General features: G+C 37.1%; 2 protein-coding genes and 1 pseudogene across 3 annotated transcripts in view; 2 read left to right on the forward strand and 1 right to left on the reverse strand.

Annotated features, from left to right (window-relative positions):
• The window catches only part of LOC309510208 (NACHT, LRR and PYD domains-containing protein 3-like), a 31,316-nt pseudogene extending 16,513 nt beyond the window's left edge, over positions 1–14,803 (forward strand). The window contains exons 4-6 of the transcript XR_014211791.1: positions 7,920–8,090; positions 14,166–14,341; positions 14,757–14,803. The product of XR_014211791.1 is annotated as an NACHT, LRR and PYD domains-containing protein 3-like (transcript). The remainder of the gene's footprint in view (positions 1–7,919; positions 8,091–14,165; positions 14,342–14,756) is intronic.
• A 1,143-nt stretch (positions 14,804–15,946) lies between these two features.
• Positions 15,947–18,482, forward strand: LOC309510209 (uncharacterized protein). The gene is made up of 5 exons (XM_082191245.1): positions 15,947–16,235; positions 16,485–16,638; positions 16,703–16,749; positions 17,559–17,814; positions 17,980–18,482. The coding sequence occupies exons 1-5, from the start codon at positions 16,113–16,115 to the stop codon at positions 18,228–18,230; spliced, it is 831 nt and encodes a 276-aa protein (XP_082047371.1). The 5' UTR covers positions 15,947–16,112; the 3' UTR covers positions 18,231–18,482.
• Positions 18,327–20,393, reverse strand: LOC309510183 (protein adenylyltransferase SelO-like). Its single transcript, XM_082191238.1, has 5 exons — positions 20,094–20,393; positions 19,923–20,002; positions 19,798–19,841; positions 19,069–19,148; positions 18,327–18,889 (listed from the first exon to the last, which is right to left on the reverse strand). Exons 1-5 carry the CDS (start codon positions 20,181–20,183, stop codon positions 18,767–18,769), a joined length of 417 nt encoding a protein of 138 aa, XP_082047364.1. The 5' UTR covers positions 20,184–20,393; the 3' UTR covers positions 18,327–18,766.
• Between the last annotated feature and the right edge of the window lie 1,119 nt (positions 20,394–21,512).

Genomic DNA, 21,512 nt, shown 5'->3' on the forward strand with positions numbered 1-21,512 from the left:
GTTGATCAATGTTTTTTGTTTCACTAGTGTTGAGGCTTTTCAATAATTGTTGCCTAACGGCCCTTCATACTGGAGATCTCATATTTGTCTCCTCGAAAGTTTAGAAGAAATCTCAGCAACATCACACACTGTGCTCAGATTTCTCTCTGTAGAAACTCGGGATCGCTCACATTTGTCTCTTTTGAAGTTTAGAAGTGATCTCAACAACATCACACACTGTGCTCAGAGTTTTTCCCTGAACTAAAGACCCTGGTGGTCTCATATTTGTCTCCTCCAAAGTTTCAGACAAGAATGAACATTGATCTAGTTCATTTGTACAGTATGGTGCACTGGCAGAATAGTTTTGTATAATTAGTGTAGAAATATGTGAAATGCTTATAAATCATTAAATGTTTAAGTTTTATAGGCCCCATTATTACACATTTTTCAAGTGTCCAGACATATATTGTTATCCATTTAATATGAAGAGACAATTTTATTAGTCTTTTTCATTATAATATATATTATAACATTTCTAAAGACACTTATTTACTGTTGTGGTAATAAACACTTATGTGTTAAACTGCAAGCATGAAGTTTAAGGCAACGCAAATAATAGAAATAAGTGATACACATGAAAATGGTCTTGATATAAAAGCTTCAGGTCAGGGGCATTCAGTCCGTATACTGTACGCTGTGAATGCTCTGCAGACCCAAGCCATTTAAGAGAATGAGTTTGTGAACTCGCAAATTAATATTAGCACTATAAATATGACTATAAATTTCCTTGTCGTTTGAGGTGTAAAATAAAGCTTACATAATAAAATTATGTTAATACTTTACGTATGTTACTGTCTGTCATTTATTTATTTGCCATCCGACTATTTTATTCTGAATTAGTGCCAGTTATAAATTAAATAAAATTTATTAAAAAAAAATTATTATTACATTATTAGCTAACTGTGTGATTTGTATATGTACATTTCTGAAATACATAACTTGCACACAGTCACCTCTGATAACAGATCACTCTAAATTGTAATGTAGAGTTGCATTTTCTGTAAAGCTGCTTTGAAACAATATGTATTGTGAAAAGCGCTATACAAATAAATGTGAAATTAATTGAAAAGTTATGGAGGGTTTTGGGTAAGTGTATCCACAACGTTGTTGCCTACGTTCTGTTATTATTTATCATCATCATTGTTTCGCGTTCTACGGAAGCATATGGGTAGCAATATTCAATTTGAAATGTAATATGTAAAATGGCAATGCATTTCTGTATTTAAATTTATGTTTTCCATTACATTTGTGCAACGTTTGGTACAAAATTCAAATTCAATTATATTATTTACATTTGCCATTTCATACACTAGTTTTAATATGTAAATTGAATACATATATTTTAACATATTTTAAGTTTGCAGTGGCTTCATAAATTAATAAAAAATATAAAAAAACTAAGTACACCTGATGCACATTTCTTTGTTCTTCATTTTCTAGAACTAGTTTAAGAACCTTGCTGTATTTATATGTAATTAATTAAGAGGAAGTACACCGCCATCTTATTCTGACGAAAGTGACTTGAACGCACTGCCGTAAACACGACTTCCCAGGAGGACTTATGATGACGTCACCGGGGGGCCAACTTCACACAGTGATTGACAGGGAGGGGGCGGGGCCAACTTCACACAGTGATTGACAGGGAGGGAGGGGGCAGGGCCAACTTCACACAGTGATTGACAGGAAGGGGGCGGGGCCAACTTCACACAGTGATTGACAGGGAGGGGGTGGGGCCAACTTCACACAGTGATTGACAGGGTGGGAGGGGGCGGGGTCAATTTCACACAGTGGTTGACAGGGTGGGAGGGGGCGGGGCCAACTTCACACAGTGATTGACAGGGTGGGAGGGGGCGGGGCCAACTTCACACAGTGATTGGTGGGAGGGGACGGGGCCAACTTCACACAAGGCTTGTTCGACTTCATGCAGCTCTGCGCAGACCGATCGGCGGCTGACTTGAAGCAGTGCATGCCGGTTAGAAATTTTGTCCGACTTGATACAGCGCCAACGCCACGTGACTGTGACGTATGCCATCAAAGTGCTTGCTTCCACTCAACAGCAAATATGACCTGAATAAAATAAAATGGCTTAATTTTAAAATGTTCTGTATACACGCATAAAAAAAAAAATTAAAAAAAACTTGCGGTGACCACATGCTATTAATCCATCAAATTTAGGTTTAAAATCATGTGATTTAAAATGTTGTAAAATTAACTATTTTGCATGTATGTAGAGAGAAACTAGGATAACTTAAGATTCACATTTATGTAAATAATTATTCATTGATAATTACTTATTACTATTTATCAGTACTACTACTACACAGGTTAGGCAAGGCAAGGCAAGGCAAGTTTATTTATATAGCACATTTCATACACAATGGCAATTCAAAGTGCTTTACATAGAAGAAATTAAAATAATAAAAAGAAATAAGAATAATTAAAACAGTTTAGAAAAATAAAATACAGTACAAACAGTCGGACGAACAGTGGCACAGTGCTCATTCAGTAAATGCATAGTTAAACAGATGTGTTTTGAGTCTGGATTTGAATGTGACTACAGTAGGAGCACATCTGATCTCCTCTGGAAGCTGGTTCCAGCTGCGGCTGGCATAATAGCTAAAAGCAGACTCGCCATGCTTAGAGTGAACCCTTGTTATTTCAAGCTGATATGATCCTAATGATCTGAGTGATCTGTTGGGTTTATATTCAGTGAGCATATCTGCAATGTATTGAGGTCCTGGGCCATTGAATGATTTATATACCAGTAATAATACTTTAAAATCAATCCTAAGTTTAACTGGGAGCCAGTGTAAAGACCTGAGGACTGGTGTGATATGTTCATATTTTCTGGTTCTGCTCAGAATCCTGGCGGCAGCGTTCTGTATGAGCTGCAACTGTCTTATGGTCTTTTTGGGAAGGCCAGTGAGGAGTCCATTACAATAATCCACCCTGCTGGTGATGAAAGCATGCACAAGTTTCTCTAAGTCTTGTCTGGAAACAAAGCATCTAATTCTTGCAATATTTTTCAGATGATAGTATGCTGATTTAGTTATTGCTTTGACATGACTACTGAAACTAAGCTCTGACTCTAGTGTCACACCAAGATTCCTGACTTGATTTTTGGTTGTTTGACCCCTAGAGTGAAGGTATGCGTTCACCTTGAGAACTTCATCTTTGTTTCCAAACGCAATTACTTCAGTTTTGTCTTTGTTTAACTGAAGAAAGTTTTGACACATCCAACTGTTGACTTCATCAATGCATTGGCACAGAGAGTCAATGGGGCTATAATCGTTGGGTGATAGGGCTAAGTAGAGCTGTGTGTCGTCTGCATAGCTGTGGTAAGCAATTTGGTTCTTTCTCATTATTTGGCTCATTGGGAGCATATACAGGTTGAACAGGAGTGGCGCAAGAATTGAGCCTTGAGGTACTCCGCATGTCATGGATGTCCACTCAGACTTATGGTCTCCTATACTCACATAATAACCTCTCCCATCTAAGTATGACCTGAACCATTTTAGGACTATCCCAGAAAGCCCCACCCAGTTTTCCAGCCTGTCCAGAAGTATGTTGTGATCGACAGTGTCAAATGCAGCACTGAGGTCGAGTAGTACCAGCACTGATAATTTGCCTGAGTCAGTATTTAAGCGAATATCATTTATTATCTTTATGAGCGCTGTCTCTGTGCTGTGATGCGGTCGGAAACCAGATTGAAAATTGTCAAAGTATCCATTCGAGCATAAGAATTTGTTCAGCTGATTGAAGACAACTTTTTCAATGATCTTACCTATGAAAGGAAGATTTGAGATTGGTCTATAGTTGCTTAATATGGTCTTATCCAGATTGCTCTTTTTCAGGAGGGGCTTGACAACTGCAGTTTTTAGGGAGTTTGGAAAACTCCCAGAGAGAAGTGAGGCATTTACCACTTCTAGAAGATCTGCTTCTAAACTGTTTAACACACTTTTGAAAAACGATGTGGGAAGTGTGTCAAGAGCGCAGGTTGATGTTTTAAGGTGCTGTACGGTTTCTTCCAAAATTTTGCCATCAATTTCTTTGAAATCAGACATAGTAACTACTTTCTCAGGTGGTTTGATCTGTCTGACCCCAGCGCAAGTCAAGGATGTGCTGATCACCTTTCTGATATTATTGATTTTCTCAGAGAAGAAAGAAGCAAACTCACGGCACTTGCTGTCTGAGAGCATTTCACTGGGAATCTGGCTTGGGGGGTTTGTCAGTCTCTCTACAGTAGCAAAAAGAGTGCGTGTGTTGTTTAAATTACTGTTTATAATATTTGAGAAGAAAGTCTGTCTAGCTTTGCCTAGTTCCATATTGAAAGCATGAAGGCTGTCTTTGTAGATGTTAAAATGGACTACAAGTTTTGTCTTCCGCCACATGCGCTCTGCTTTTCTGCATTGTCTTTTCATATTTTGCACTGCTGTTGAGTTTCTCCAAGGTGCTTTTTGTCTGCCACTCTTCTTCCTGACTTTCACAGGAGCAATATCATCAATTACACCTTTAACTTTTGAGTTAAAAAAATCAAGGAGAAAATCAACAGAGTCTGCAGATATGCTTGGTGTTAAAGATATAGCCTTCATAAATAGGACACTAGTGTTCTCATTTAAGCATCTCTTCTTGACAGACACAGATCTAGCTTCAGTGGCAGGAGAGATCAATATATCAAAGAAAATACAGAAATGATCAGACAGTGCTACATCCTTAATAACAATCGATGAAATGTTTAGACCCTTACTGATAAGTAAATCTAGAGTGTGTCCACGATTGTGTGTGGGTCCATGTACATGCTGAGTCAGATCAAAAGTTTTTAAAACAGTTTTGATTTCTTTTGCCATATTGTTTTCTGCATTATCTATATGGATGTTAAAATCTCCAGCAATGGCAAAACAGTCAAACTCTGAGGTAATTGTTGATAACAGTTCTGTAAAGTCCTCAGCAAAGGCTGGAGAGTATTTTGGAGGCCTGTAAATAATGAAAAGTAAAATGCGTGGAGCACCTTTTAACACAATACCCAGATATTCGAAAGACAAGTAATTCCCAAATGATATTTGCTTACATTGATAGATATCTTTAAAAAGAGCAGCTAGACCCCCACCTCTCTTAACAGCTCTGCAGACACTCATAAAAGTAAAGTTAGGAGGGGCTGCTTCATTGAGGATTGTTGCACTGAAGCTGTCTTCTAGCCAGGTTTCATTTAGAAGCATAAAATCCAGGTTGTTTGTGGTTATTAAGTCGTTGACTAGAAGTGATTTATTTTTAAGTGAGCGAATGTTTAAAAGAGCTAACTTAACAGACTTACTTTTCCCCACAGCAATATTAGTTTGACGTGTAATAGGCACCAGATTAGTTGGCTTTGCTGTACGGCTATTGAAGGCCTTAGACTTTCTATCATGTAATAGAACAGCAATAGAGAAAGATACAGGCACACTGGGTTCCCGCTTGTTTTGTAAACATTTGAGAAAGTTACTGTTATCAAAACGGGGACCCGACACATATCACTGAGAGCTGGTATCAGTTGTTTTTGGTTCACCTCGAGCAGAAGGAGGAGGGTGTGGGCCCTGGCGTTGTGGCAGAGGCCGAAGAGCTCTCACAGGAGGGATAGGGCGAGCTGGGCCTGCAGGCTTTGGTGGTAGTGGTGCCTGTCTTTTTTTAGTTGGTATCTGGGGGCTTGCAGCAAAAGAGTGGGATAGTCTGGTTCCAGCATGCACCAGTTCTTCCATTTTCTGTGAGAAGCACAGTAATGGCGTTGCAGGGGAGAGGGAGAAAGTATCTGGTGAAAGGGGCTGTTGCTCTGGTGTTATAGGAGGCTGTAATATGCTGTCCTGGCTTCCCTGGCTGTTTTCCAGGAAGTCGTCCTTGGGTGCTGAATCTTCAAGCAGTTCTGATATGGCTGTCTGCGGTGAGCTCTGTGTGCAGGGCTCAGCTGAGATTGTGTCCGTGAGCAGAGGTTGTTGTGGCGGAGTGGTGTTATCATGTCCATTTTGCTGCTGAAGTGAAGTCCCGTGGTCATTCATACTGTGTCCAGGTGTGTGTGTGCCATTCAGATTGAGTGGATTGGCACAAACCGCAGAAGGATGATTTAGGGAGAAGTAGATATTGTCCTTTAACACTCTTGAACCAAGTTTGTTTGGGTGATGGCCATCCCGATGAAACAGTTGTCGTTGACTCCAGAAAAGATTGAAATTGTCAATGAAGTTCACTGCTTTTATATTGCAGGTTTTTTGCAGCCATGTATTTAGCCCAAGCAACCGTGAAAACCTGTTTGTTCCTCTTGCTGGTAGTGGTCCACTGATGAATGTTTGAACTTTCAGTCTTTTAAGTGTTTCAAAAAGTTTATTGAAATCCTTCTTAAGGAGTTCTGACTGCTCTTTATGAATATCATTCTTCCCCACATGTATGATGAGTCGATTAGCAGTCTTATGTTTCATCAGAATGTTCTGAAGTTCCCTGTTTATATCAGAAGTTGTTGCTTGTGGAAGGCAGCATGTAGTTGTATCCCTGCTGCTAATGTTTCTGATTATGGAGTCCCCCACTATCAGAGTCCTGGGCTCGGCTGCGCTCTGAGCTGAGTGCCGCTGTCTGCTCGACCTTGAGCGCCAGTTAGCATCAGTGTTAGCTACTGGCCTATTCAGTCTGTGTTCGATCACATTCATCACATTTGTGGATTTCTCATTTACATTCATTAGTACTTCAAATCTGTTCTCAAGATGTATAGGCAGTGGTAGCAGACTAGTGTTTGCAATCCTTGTCAGAGCTGTATCTGGGGTAGAGGATGCTACTGCGGTAATATGTAATGCTCGTGACAATCTGATGTCTCGAGTGCCTTTGGGTCTCGCTCCCTGTTTGTGCCATCGATTAGTAAGTCGATCGGCTTGTTTCTCTACCTGTCGAGGAGTACTAGTTTCATGGGACTCACCGGTATGCTGAGGGTGTCCATGACGAAGCTCTGTTGTGTGCTCCTGCTGGTTTGGTGGTCCCGTAAATAACTTTGTTTCTAGAACTGCAATCCTTTGTAAAAGTCTGTGGCAGTTAGTGCAGCAAGTAGATTCCAGAAGAGGCATTTTCTCTTATCCTTGTAGGCAGTTGTGTTTTCCTTTCCCGGTATGTAAGCTGGTCGGGTAAAAGAATTCTCAGTTTTTGTAGTAATCCAAACTTTGTCGTATGAGCACTGTGCTGATTTGCTGAAGTTAAAATTAGGTGATAAAAGGAAATAAAATAAAGGAAATAAAATATAGAAAAAATAGGAGATAAAATGTAAAAGCGATAGAGCAAAACGCGGAGCAGTAAGCAAGAGCGTCCGAACAGTAGCTGAGCAGGAAGTCAATTTTAGAACATCATCTCAATACAATATTGAGCATACTAATACCCTCAAAATTAATGGGTTAAAATTTTGTTTCAAAAAACCTTCTTTGTGGAATTTTATTCCTAATTTAATTTTTGACCGACTTGGGGGTCTTTCTTTTTTACTAATGTGTGATTATAAAATTGACAAATTGCCAGTGAAACTTTCTGCCTTTCATGCTCAAGCTTTATTGGCTTGGAAACTGATCTACAAACACAACTTCTCTCCGCACCGTTTTCTTATTTGGAATAATCGTTGTATTTTGTATAAACACAAGTATTTTTTTAAAAGCTGGTTTGAAAAGGGTATTGTTTTAGTTTGTCATTTGTTTAACTCTCAAGGATACCTTATGACTTCACACAGTGATTGACAGGGAGGGAGGGGGCGGGGCCAACTTCACACAGTCATTGACAGGGAGGGAGGGAGGGGGCGGGGCCAACTTCACGTAGTGATTGACAGGGTGGAATGCATTTTCAATTTGCACATTGAATTTTGCTTCATTCATTGCGGGACAGGTTGTCTACAGGTTGAGGGATTGTGGAGTCACAGATGAAGGTTGTTCTGCTCTGGCTTCAGCTCTGAGATCAAACCCCTCACACCTGAGAGATCTGGATCTGTCTGGGAATAAACTAGGAGATTCAGTTCATCTGCTCTCTGCTGTACTGGAGGATCCTCACTGTAGACTGGACACACTGTGGTAAGATTGTCTCTCTGATAAACACATATATATTTTGTCCTTGGTAAATATATTATGTATTAGTTATTTAATAGTTTTTAACTTTTTTACTCAGTGATGACCAACTTTGCTTGTTAAACTCTAGCTTGTTTTCGGGTCTGGGGCCCGTTCTTCGTACGTTGCTTAGAACATCCGAGATCAAATGAGACATCCAAGATGATATCATCGTGGTAATCATGATCTGGCTAATTAGGTTCTTGGAACACACCTGCCAGTTATGATTAGTATCGCTGGATTGAGTTAGTGAGATAATTGCGCGTTCGTGCGCTGGGTTAAAAGGGGATATGTATCGATAGTAGAAACATTGATCAGCAACGCTGCTATTGGCTGTTCAGCGTGGCCAAAGAGCGCGCTCAGTTTTTCTCCTCAGCAGAGCAAGAACTAATAGTCCAAGTTTATTCGGAATTTTAATGTTTAATTAAAACGCCAGGGAACACCTTAACGTCTGCAAAAGCCAGGAGAGAGGGCTGGCAAAAAGTAGCAGACAATTTAAATCCGTTAGAAGTGGCCATGTTAGATGTTTTTATCACTTATAAGCCTATATTTTTGTATTTTAATAATTGCATAATTACTTTGTTCATTGTAATGTCAGAGTCACCACACTAGAACATGGGAACAAACAAAAGTGAAGTACAAAAATATTCTACATAATGGTAATTTTTAGTTAGCCTATATTATAGTCTCTTTTATAAAAGGCACTGTTAAATAAATGGTTGTCTGTTTATAAAAGCAACCAAGAAAAAGGCAAAAAAAAAAAAAAAAAAGATCTTAGTTGCTTACACTGTAAAATATTTTTTGCTGCATTAAATTAAGGCCGTGTAGTCATTTCAACTGTTAAATCTTGAGTAATGATGAATTGCTTTTAACTTATGTTAATGTAAAAATATATATTTTTTTTTTTTATCCTCTTTTGTGCACCTTTACATAATACACCAACACTTGTATCTGTTCCCAAGAAAGTGGTGGCTGAAATATGTGCAGTAAGTGGACATTTTCTAACTTTCCAAAGGAAAGAAAGTATAAGACTTTGTAATGTCCATTTGTTTCCATTGCACTGGACAGTGAATAAACCCTCTCAGATAACTGTCATATGGAGGAACTAGCCTACCTGCAAGTGCATAAATAACTTTACTTCATTTATACTTGTATGCTTTATGGCTGCAATATAAGTTGCAGGATTCCACATCTACAGAAAGGCCTACAGAAGAGTCTGCACAGACAGAGGAGACATAGGCCTACAGGTGGGCAGTGTATAGACAACTTTTCCTTTTTATTTGTTGCATGAGGCATGTGTCTAATATCTCTTGTTGCAGGCACTTGACCACTGGCTTTTCTTTACAAAGAACAATTGAAATAAAACTCAAGGAACTAAGTATATTGGTCTTTTATTAAACATATAATGAAAAGGTTTTTTTTTTTTTTTTTTTTTTAATGTTGTGTAATATGGCACATGCAACAATGTCCCAGGCCCTGTCAGGTGTGCAACCCTCAGACTTATCAGACACTGAAATCTTCCCTTTAGTTAGCCAAAGTTCATTTCATTGTGTGCCCTTGTCCTGGCTACTGCATTGTAACTGGTTTGGGTCAGGGAATGGGGTCATAAAACACCTGTCTGCAGGCAGGAACATGTCATAATCACCTATGAAGAAATGCAGTTCTGTTAGGATCAGCATAAGTGTATGTAATACAGTGAGCTTGATATTTAATTGTGGAACTTTCCTTACCACTTTCAAATAATGTGCATAAATGTGAATTTCTGAAAATTCTTAAGTCATGCACAGATCCTGCCCATTTTGCTTTCACATTTGTGATATGGAAGATTTTAGTCAACTGCCTTTTTTAAATTTGATATAATATTATTAATCTGGAATATTAAGAATCCCAATAGTAACTGGGCTGCACATTTACATTGTGAACCCCCTTTCTGTTCACATAATCCCCTTCATTGAGGCCTTGATGGCAGTCTATGGTCTAGCTATATAAGGTACCAATCACGTTAGTGAAGCCTGAGTGACACATACTGTAATCGGCATGGTCATGATGGCATGATCTTCATTAAAAATTATGATAGCCAAAAAAAAAAAAAAAAAACTGCTTTAAAAAAAACTGCTTTACAACATTGGGTCTTAAGTGGCTTGGAAATGCCACAAAAAAACCTAAAACTGTTTTTTAAACCTAAAAGCGCCAGGTAAACTCCGAATGACACGACAGACAGCACTTTCCATCAAGTTCTCCGCATCTCCAATAGTGTAGGGAAAGAGCCACTCGCAAATAATCTTAGGGCAATGCAAACAGTTTGTTCTGTAGTTAAAGCCCGACTCCGACAAGTCGAAAATAAATATGCGTTTCCAACAAATTAATAATGTAAACGACAATCTCACGAGTCACGAGAAAAAAAGATATATCTCTGAAAGTGCACTATCGCGCTGCGCTGGACTTCCCGTATCAGCTCCGCTTATAAAGCTCCCATCTAATCCTGTTTACATGAAATAAGCCTCTGCTCCCGAGCAGGTTTAAGATCGCGCACCTGTTGCTATGACAGCAAGTCCAGGATGAGCGTCGAAGAACCAAACAATCCAAGATCATGCCAAATCGCCAACAATCAAATCCAGCTAAGTGAGTTAGCGACGTACGAAGAACGGGCCCCTGAAGAAGGAGTCCAACCAAACAATTACACATCCACACAACACAAATGAGAGACAATTGAATACATTTCATTGAGAGCTCATTTTCTGTACAATTATAGTTTGACCAGGAAAACCAAAACCAGTATTTGTATGTGTGATTCATAGACACTCAGTTAAACAATAAATTACAAGTGATTCTTACTTCAGTCCAAATGCACAGTATTTATTTAGAATATATACTAAATAAATATTCAGTTAAATCAGTGAACATCACAGGTGAGCCAATGCTTGATTAAACATGCTAATCCTAAAACATAAATGTTCTCCCCAGTATATACAGTACTGTGCAAAAGTCTTAGGCATGTTAATATCCCCCCCCCCCCCCCCCCAAAAGATGGTTTTAAGACAGTTTTTTATATATTTTGCTGTAATGTGTCAGTAGGAAATATCAGTTTAGATTTCCAAACATTCTTTTTGCCATTAATTGTAATAATCCAGTGAGATTTGTGTATGCACAAGGAATCTGACAACAGCCGGTATGATCTGATCTCACCATCATCGAGTCCGTCTGTGATTACATGAAGAAACAGAAAAATGATTAACATGCCTAAGACTTTTGCACAGTACTATATAGTGTATATATATATATAATTACTCCACATCACAAACAAGACAAAACATTACACAAATACACAAAGTATAAATGTTATATTAAAACAACAGTGTTTTTGAACTGACAGTTACAACACCCACAGACTTCCATAGGAATCGAGGAATGCGGAAGTAAAGTTTTGTATTGCAGTAAATATCATTACAATAAGGCAAAACAAAACTATAATAAATGTCCTAAAGAACAGAGCACAATATAAAAAAGGAAAAAGAAATAGAAAAAAAATAATAATATCAGGGACAAAAAGGTTTCTAATAATTACAATTTCTTTAATAAATTGATTATAAATTGATTAATCTTCCACTTTTCAATGTTGACATTCTCTGATCCTCTTCGGTTTAAAAATGACCGAACACGTTTTTAATTTAATCTGAATGGGATGACACTTGGTGACGATTGTTGTATTAGCTTTGTGAACACACACAAAATAATCATAGACATGATTCGGATATGGTAAAGGGTCGTAAAAAAAAAAGTGTCACACTTGGTTCCTTCAAAAATGACCGACAGGAAATTAATGGGAAATACGAAAACTCAGAGAAACTTTTGGTGGTACAAACTACAAATCAGCCGCTGTGCAGAAAAAAAGTGCACAGCAATGAAGGAGTGACACTCTAACACATCAAGAGTGCAAATAAGACTGGTAAGACTGCAAAGGCAAACTTTGAGAATATGCGAAAGAAAATCAATAAATTAAAAAATACAAAAGAGACTCTCTTGCTCAAATGCACACGCACACACACTCACACTCTCTCTCTCTCTCTCTCTCTCTCTCTCTCTCTCTCTCTCTCTCTCACACACTAATAATAATTGTTTGGTCTTATTTTAGCCTAATAGGTGTTCCTGATATCTGCTGCATATGCAACAATACATAAATTACAGTTTTTATGTACATAGTTAAAATAATATTTATTATTATAATTCAATTTTTATTCCTGTTTTTTAACCTACAGTTTGATAATGATTGTTTGCTGTTGTTATTTTATTGTTTTTGCTGTTAGATCATAATTGCTGTTCCCTTCTGAAGTTGTATTACCATTTATAGAATTAAACTGAATAAAATACCAATTAATTGCAAAATGTCTGTATAAAGTGTTTTGAATTATCACTATCCATCCCTTATTTTGTTAGATTTTTTGAATTATCAAATACTGATTAACAAAAATGCTTGCATTGTGTTCCTTTTCTAACCAAACATTATTGTTTGATTGTAATCATAATGCAAAACCTGATACTTATGTAACAAAATTATCTAAACCTTGACAAAAATAGTCTTTTAGAATGTCTAAATATATATCTAAATAAATTTTAAAAAACTAATAAAATGGAGAAATCATGTCTAAAAAAAACAATGGGAATCAAAAAGCCTCTCTATGTATTTATATAGGGAGCAACAGTACAGCCTACAGGCGGTTACACGACATTACACAAGTTTTTACTTTTTAACGCCACTGGATGACGCTTTTCTCACTTCAAAAAAATGGATTTTAAAGGCCTGCACTAATGTGACATGTTGCATTTATTGAAAAATAATAATAATACAAATATGAATTCTAATGGAACAAAATGCTCATTTTTTTTAGTAGTACCATAGAAACCTTTCTAAATTCGAAATAATAATAAAAAAATATTATTGAACAAAAATATATTACATTGGTTTTCCTGAAAAAATAAAAAAAATGCAACAAAAAAAGACATTTTAAGGCTTCGGTCACTTTTGACTGTGAAGGAGCCAAGTGTGACCCCTAAACGAAGAGGACCAGAGGGATTTACAGTAAATCCAAAATTCTTTTTAAGATACAGAAAACAATAAACTGAAAAAGTGTGTTGGATTTAAATGATTGAATCATGCACATCAGCTCCACATGAACCAATTAAGTTCAACAAAGATAATTTGTTCACATAATGTCAACATCGTGGAATCAAGTCATTTCCAAGTAACCCGATGAAGAAGTTTTAAAGTGATTTTAATATGGTTCCCTAACTGGATTAATTCATTCAATTTCTTATATTTGTGTCACATGACTGAGTTATAAGATTGTATTAGATTGCTACGAAACTATTAATTAGCAATAGCATATATTAGCATGCTAAATGCTAAGCATGAAATCTAATTGTAATATAAGTAATAAACATATTAGAAAAAAATATTCTTTTAAATGGCCATTAATGGATCATTATTGGACAAATATTTAGAAACAAAAATATCTTCAAAATATTAAATTAATATTATTGAACTAAAATATAGTACATTTAATTGATAAAGTTACACTTCAGGTGTTATTAATGTTATCTCTTTATCACTCCATAGTTACAGCACTGCATGGCATTTGTCCCTCAGTTTCTCCTCAAGTTCATGGAGAACCGGCATCCTTTATAAAGCAGTGTAGGATATAGAGGCATTGCTTGTCACTACATTCAAATCACATCACACATTGCAATCTTTAATAAAATGGTCATTTTACACACTGTTTACACAGCGTCATTGTTCTCTACAGGTTGAAATATTGTGGAGTCACAGATGAAGTTTGTTTGAGGAAGATCTTGCATTCGTTTGAGAGTGCTTATATTTAAATTTGACTTAGTGATGTTTTTTACCCATGTTTTCATTTTTTAACAAAAAATTATTTGTGATCAAGCATTAATTGACGGACCCCCTGCAGTACGGCTGCGGACCCTTGTGTTAAACTGATCTGATCTGAACTGAGAGAGTGAAGAGTGTGTCATTGTTCTCTACAGGTTGAGGGATTGTGGAGTCACAGATGAAGGTTGTTCTGCTCTGGCTTCAGCTCTGAGATCAAACCCCTCACACCTGAGAGATCTGAATCTGTCTGAGAATAAACTAGGAGAATCAGCCGTGAAGCTTCTCTCTGATCTGAAGAATGATCCACATTATAAACTGGAGACACTATCTTGTAAGTAGATTATTTACTAAAGATTACAAAATACAGTCATTTGTAACATATTTCTAAATAATTTAGAATACTTTGGAATACTAATAAGGTTTCTTATTATAGAAGGTATAATATCTCACTACTGTAATAGAGGAAATGCAAACTGTCAAAAGTAGCTCTCATTTGTCCACTGGCCAAAGTGTTTTAAAGACACAGCTGTGCAGTGTTGAGCTCACTGCTGTCCTGGGACACTGAAACCATTGTGGAACATTACCTTGAATATGTGCAGGAAGAGCTTCTCTGATCTGATCAAACTCTGTTTCTGTGCAAATCAATCCATGCATTATAACTGTAACCATAATAATACCAGGCATGTGTGACAGTGAGTATCTGTTGTCTCATTTCACTGGCCAGCTCTGTGTAATTCTCTCTGCAGTGGCTCTGAGCTCCAGTCCAGGGCTGCGTTTCCCAGAAGCATTGTGAAGTTGATCGTGAAGACCATTTGCCACCAATGTCCTCTACGATCAACTTATCTCACAATGCTTTGGGAAACGCAGCCCAGGTTTTTCTCTCAGATACCCAGACATTGGCCTATTGTGAGAGGAGATTTCTTTGTACCGCATATATCCAGAGTCTTTATTGCGCAACCACAAACTCTAAAATACAAATCTGCAATCCCCATTCCCCAGGTTTAACAGTTTCATTTTCAATACTCTCTACCCCAGGCTCTGGGCAGACTTGTCTTAATATTTTCACACATCGAGTCCACTTTTGACATTTCGATTTCATCATCCCACTCCGAAACACAATCATATAAGGCTCTATTAGGTAAGAACCCTCTTACATCATATGCTATATCCTTAACTTGTCTCACTCCTGCTTTCATATACAATTTGTCATAAAACACTCTCTCTTTCATTAAAATTTTTTCGGATATAAAAATAATGGTTGTTTTAAGACTTGATTTATATTTTCACACTCATACTGTATATTTCTGTATATGACCTCTGCCCACACTTAGCACTTCCTGATAAAACAGCGGCATTTTGTCATACATCGGCTTTTTCAATCCCATAAAAAGCCCTTCTTCCCCACATCCACTACATTTGTCCAGCACATCCTTCATATAACCTTTCCATCCATACTCCACTTTATCACATTAATACTTTTTCATCGTTTTTACCCTTATGGCCTTCTTTTTAACATCTAAGTCAATCAATCCTAATCCTCCTTCTTTATAACTTGCAATTAATGTTTCCTTGCTATTTTAACTCCTTTCCCTCCCCACATAAAATCATTTGTTATCTCAGTCATCTCATTAAGAAAGCATGACAAATCATCAAGGGTGTTTCAGGCTATGATTAGGTTAGGGTGGGCTGTGTTTTATGTTTGTCAAGCAATTTTAGCAATATTTAGGACTAATCCTAAAGTGTGGCATGAGGGGCACTGGTAATCAAATTGTGATTTTAGTGTGTCATCCACTGTCTCTGCTATGCAACTGCAGCTCAATAACATATGTAATCAAAACTATGCTAATATCACCAACTGTCCATTTGAAGAAAAATGAATATTAGCAAAGCATGAACTAATACTGAAAACCCAAGTAAGTTGTTTACCCAACCCTTTGTTGTTTTGAGAACAAAAAAACATTGATTAAAGATTCAATCCCTGAAAAATGAATGGTTCCACAAATCTGTAGAGAATGACAGGGAAACAATAGCGAAAACAACTAAATGAAGTGTTATTATCTTGGCCTTCTCAGGTGTGTATATCAGGTGTGTGTCATGTTCATATGGTCACTGTGATCTGCTTTCTTCATCCTCAAATTCAAAAAGAATCCCAATACATCAAGTATCTGTGTTGTGATGATGAGTTGACCATGACTCTGTGGGTGACTGGGATACGTATTGCAAAGGTGAGCAGAAACCAGGCCACACACCAAAAACCAAAATAGATAATGATTAATTATTGCATAAATGCAAGAAGACACTAAGTTGAACTTTATGCAGCAAATTAAATTATAAATTATAGTTTACAATGCAAAAACATACAGTAAATTGTAGCTGTATTGTGTTGGGTCCTATTGTGAGCTGTCTACTTTGTCAAAAAAAAAAAAGTTCTTCTACTTTATTAATGGTCTTGTTTTGTCATGATTTTGTCATAGTATGGTAAGCAGTTATATGAAAACTACAAAGCCGCTGTGAGGAAAGCAGCCGGCACTGGAAGCTGGGCTAACCGCACTATCCAGGCCTCCTCCAGTGCATCCACACCCTCTCCTACACCTAAAGGTAGAGATAATGAGCTAAATAGATTGTTATAAAATGTATCAAAGATCTTGATATATTAAAGGATTTTGATGACATTTTTGTGTTTATCTTTCAGCCAAAGCTGCGAATGGACACGCTCCTCAGCTTCCAAAGGACACCAAGGTACCTCTAAATCTATCAGTTGCCTTAGTAATGAAGAACACCATAATATAATACCATAAATAATATAAGTTCATGGACCATACTGAAGTGTGAACTATAATGTTTTCAGACACTTAACTGCATGTTAATTGCAATTAAACAAAATATAGTTTACATTTATTGACACACTTAAGTACATCATTTTATAACATTTCATAATTACTTCTACTTTCAATGAAATATGAAGTTTACTGCAGAATGTACTGAGAAGCATTTATAGTAAACTAAAATATACATATATTATTTCTATTGAAACTTGACATGTTTTCAATATTTAATTACACATTTGTCATGATGAAGTTGCCAATTGGTAAATTTAAAATATATTAACATTAAATGTATTAACAAATAACACACTACAGTTGAAATTATAATCAAATTTGCATGTGCTCTAGTATGTTTGTCAATATCTAAATAAATGTACTGCAAAAGATTACTAAACCATAATTTAAAAAGTATAACTGTTAATTTGTCATGATTGCAAAGTACACTTTTTAAAATTGCACTAAACTCTGTTAAGAAACAGTCATGAAAGTGCAGTGTCTTTAAATACACATAGAGTGGCCTTTTATTTAATGAATATATTATCTGAAAATATATATATTTTTAAATATACTTTAAAGATTTAAAGTATACTTCAAGAGCAGTAAAATTAAGCACACTACTTTTCCACAAAGGGTAACGGTTCCTTTAGAGTTGTTTTAATCCCCTTGTAATTTCATCATTTATCTGAAATGCTCCTGAATGCTACTTTTGGTTTGTTTTTGAAGGGTCCTGGCAACCAAACATCTTTCCCACCACCTCCGCCTTCAATGGAAACCCTGCCTCCTCCACCACCCGACCCCATGTTGCCTCCTCCTCCCCCTGCTCCTCCTGCCAGCACAACCAAAGTCAACAAGTTTCCTCCTCCACCTCGATTCCCACAATCCTCCTTCCCACCTCCACCCATGGATGACCTGCCTCCACCACCACCTCCTCCAGAAGATGGCGAGCTGCCCCCTGACTTTCTTCCTCCACCGCCTCCTAGTTTTGCACCTTACAGGGGAGACTCGCTCCCCCCACCACCTCCAGACCCCATCACCTCCCTTCCACCTCCTCCTCCACCTCCTCCTCCACCTCCTCCTCCTCCACCTCCTCTTCCACCTCCTCTTCCACCTCCTCCTCCACCTCCTCCTCCACCTCCTCCTCCTCCACCTCCTCCTCCTCCTCCCCAAAACTTTGCATCTGCAGGTGGAGCTCCACCACCTCCACCCCCACCCCCGCCTCCACCACCAGCTCCACCACCAGCTCCTGCACCGGCTGCCAACCCATCCGCCGGCTCCGTCAGAAAAATGCCTCCAGCTCCACCAAAGAGAACGACACCTCTACAAACAGCGCCCCCAGGTGGCGAACTCATGTCAGAACTGATGACAGCAATGCTGAAAAAGCGCAGTCAACAATGATCTTGAAGACAGATAGAGCTAATTGACATGTTTTTGTAGTTGGACTGAGGAACTGACCGCCAAACAAGTTCTCGGCGTGACATTAGGACACACATCTTTAATTATTTTGTTTAATATTCTTGCATTACACCACCAGACTAAAATATGTAAATACTTTGTACTTACGCACCTAATCAGATTATTTGTATTACAAATATGCTATATCATCATTGCTAATGGAATGTCATAATAAATAAGGTCTTGCAAAGTTAACTGTTTAACAGATTTTGACATGCCTAATTGTTAAACAGGAGTAAACGAGATGCATGATGAAACGTTTTTTGCAGTTTTGTAGAAATGCAGAAACAGCAATATTACAAAAGACATCCATGTCCATGTCCATATATAACATGCATATATGTACATATATAACATCAAACATGGCGCATCCTCCAATCAGATCATCCATTAGGAAGTGTGATTACAATGTCATAAACAATATTTTTGGTTCAAATGATGCTGAAATTTGTGATTTATTTTTTTCATTCGACCCTGAGTTAGGAAGAACAGCTGACCCTCAGATGCTGAGCCCAGGATGGAGGTTTACTGGCATATCCGGCTCTCTCAGCCTCTTCCTGCTCCATAAATGGCTCCATTAAAGTCTTCTGCAACAGTGTCACCTAGAAATACATCAAACATACTGTCAACAAGCCATAATGGTCTGTCTGAAGATGTTACATTGTATGTATAATTGTCAAGTCTTCATTTCACAGTTATATATTAAAGCAAACACTCTAAGATATATGATAAGCATGATCATGACAGTATATTAGTTTGACATCACATGTAATAATAATACCTCTGAAAAGTCATTTTTCTCTGCTTTTCTGACAGCAGATTCAGCCATCCAGTTCCTCAACACATACCGTGGGTTTACTCCTGAACAATAGAAAAATTACTAATAACATTAAATACAACATAACACATCGTAAAAAAACACACACTACCGTTTAAACATTTACGCTCAGTAAGGCTTTTAAAAAAAAAAAAAGAAATTAATAATATTATTCAGCAAGGATGCATAAAAAGGGACAATAAAGACATTTATAATATTACAAAACATTCAAATAAACGCTGTTCTTTTGAACTTTATATTAATCAAAACATGTATCAGGGTTTCCTCAGAAATATTAAGCAGCTCAACTGTTTTCAAATGTTTCTTGAGCAGCAAATCATCATATTAGAATGATTTCTGAAGGATCATGTGACACTGAAGACTGGAGAAATGATCACAGGAATAAATTACATTCAGCTGAACAAATATATTAATTACACAAATATTGTATATTCAAATAGAATAATTTATTTTATATTGTAATATCTCATAGTATAAAAATATATTATAGTATTACAAAATTACTGTTTTTATTGTATTTTTGATTAAATAAATGCAGCCTTCGTGAGTATAAGAAACTTCTTTCAAAAACAAATCTTACCAATCATGAACATTTCAGCGGTAGTGTTACTGTAACAATATATAAACACATAATATATAACACTGCATCATATAACATATACAAAAACACACCTTGCATTCTGTGCTGCCGTTCTTCATCTGAGTCACTCATTATCCTGTAGAAGACGATTAACACATCAAGTGATGTTCATTTTTAATCCTCTAAAGAGTTCGAGTTTACATTACAGCAACATTACCTTGACAGACGCTGTAAATACAGCTGAACCCAGTCTCTGAAATGCTTGTGTGATGAGAGGTCTGAAAGAGCCCACAAAGACTGTCAAGAGAGACACAGTCACAGTTAATGAACTGAAATCATGATTATGGATATTGCGGCTGCTGTGGGAGTGAATGGAGAGGAAACGTACCGGAGCAAAGGATCCCTTCTGAAGCCGGGACAGGGTCACTTCACTCAGCTGTCTGAAAGTCATAGTGAAGTCTGCTCCAGTGTCCTCCATTAGCTCAACACATCACACATCATACAACATTATATGGGTCATTCTCAGGAAATGCTGCCATTTGTGTGATCTACTACTGATACCATACTGGACTTAACTATTTCTGACAGTTTGGCCGTTAAATACATAATTCAAAAAAAAAAACTATCTAATTAAAAAAGTTTATAATGAAATTGTGTGTGTGTATATATATATATATATATATATATATATATATATATATCAGTGTGTGTGTGTGTGTGTGTGTTTTACTGATTCCTTACTTTTTTTTATTTCTTTTTTTTATTGTCACAAATGACACCATGTCCTGAGAATGGCCAAATAACTTACATGAATTAATTATAGTACAATTAGAGAAAAAAACAATCCAGTTAATATTTACCTTTAGAAGAAATGCAATCACATATGAATCCTTTTCTTCATTTCCCAGAAAGCCCAACTTTGCTTTGAACATCTCATGAAATCTACAACAGAAACAGTAAAGTGAGATCAGGAACGACTCAGAGAGGAATACAGTGATCTATATTGTCTAATGACAGGCTCACCTTTGATGGTAGATTTGTGGATACTCTCTCAATATTTGCTGAGATCTGAAGTAAATGAATTGACACGAATCACCCTTATTTATTCCAGACCAATACCAACAGAAAATAAAAGGATCTCTTACTGTGAAAGCTGATCTGAGGTCAGCAGTGGTTTCAGAGCTTCTAGAAGTTTCTGTAGATTGAACAGGCCAACATTAGCCTGAGCTCCTATACTGTACCGGCCCTCGTCATCAGACGTGTTGGGGACAAAATCTATACAGAGGAAACAATGCTGGAGCAATAACACACATTTAACAATACAATTATTATATGTTATTATTATGGCTGTCTGTTTCACTTTAACTTATTAGAATATAATGAAGTAAAATAAAACAAGTAATGGATTAAAAAAATTATGCAATTAATCATGCCCATCAACCCATGTATATTATACTGTAAGTAGCCTATATACAAAATTTATAGTAGATCTAAAGTAGCTTACTATTCATACAATGTTCCACTTTTGCAGTATTGTATACATATATATATATATATATGTATGCGTGTGTGTGTGTTCTCATATATGGTTTAGGAGGACACAAATGTGTATAATGACAACGTAAACATCTTCACACTTCCTGTGTCCTCATAGGTTTAGGGGTAGGGTTAATATACAGAGTCCCTGTGTGTGTGTGCGTGTGTGTGTGTGTGTGTGTGTGTGTGTGTGTGTGTGTGTGTGTGTGTGTGTGTGTGTGTGTGTGTGTGTGTGTGTATGTGTGTGCGTGTCTGTGTGTGTGTGTGTGTG

The sequence above is a fragment of the Leuciscus leuciscus genome (assembly GCF_965113295.1).
Source record: "Leuciscus leuciscus genome assembly, contig: SUPER_11_unloc_4, whole genome shotgun sequence".
In the NCBI taxonomy this organism is placed as follows: Eukaryota; Metazoa; Chordata; class Actinopteri; order Cypriniformes; family Leuciscidae; genus Leuciscus; species Leuciscus leuciscus.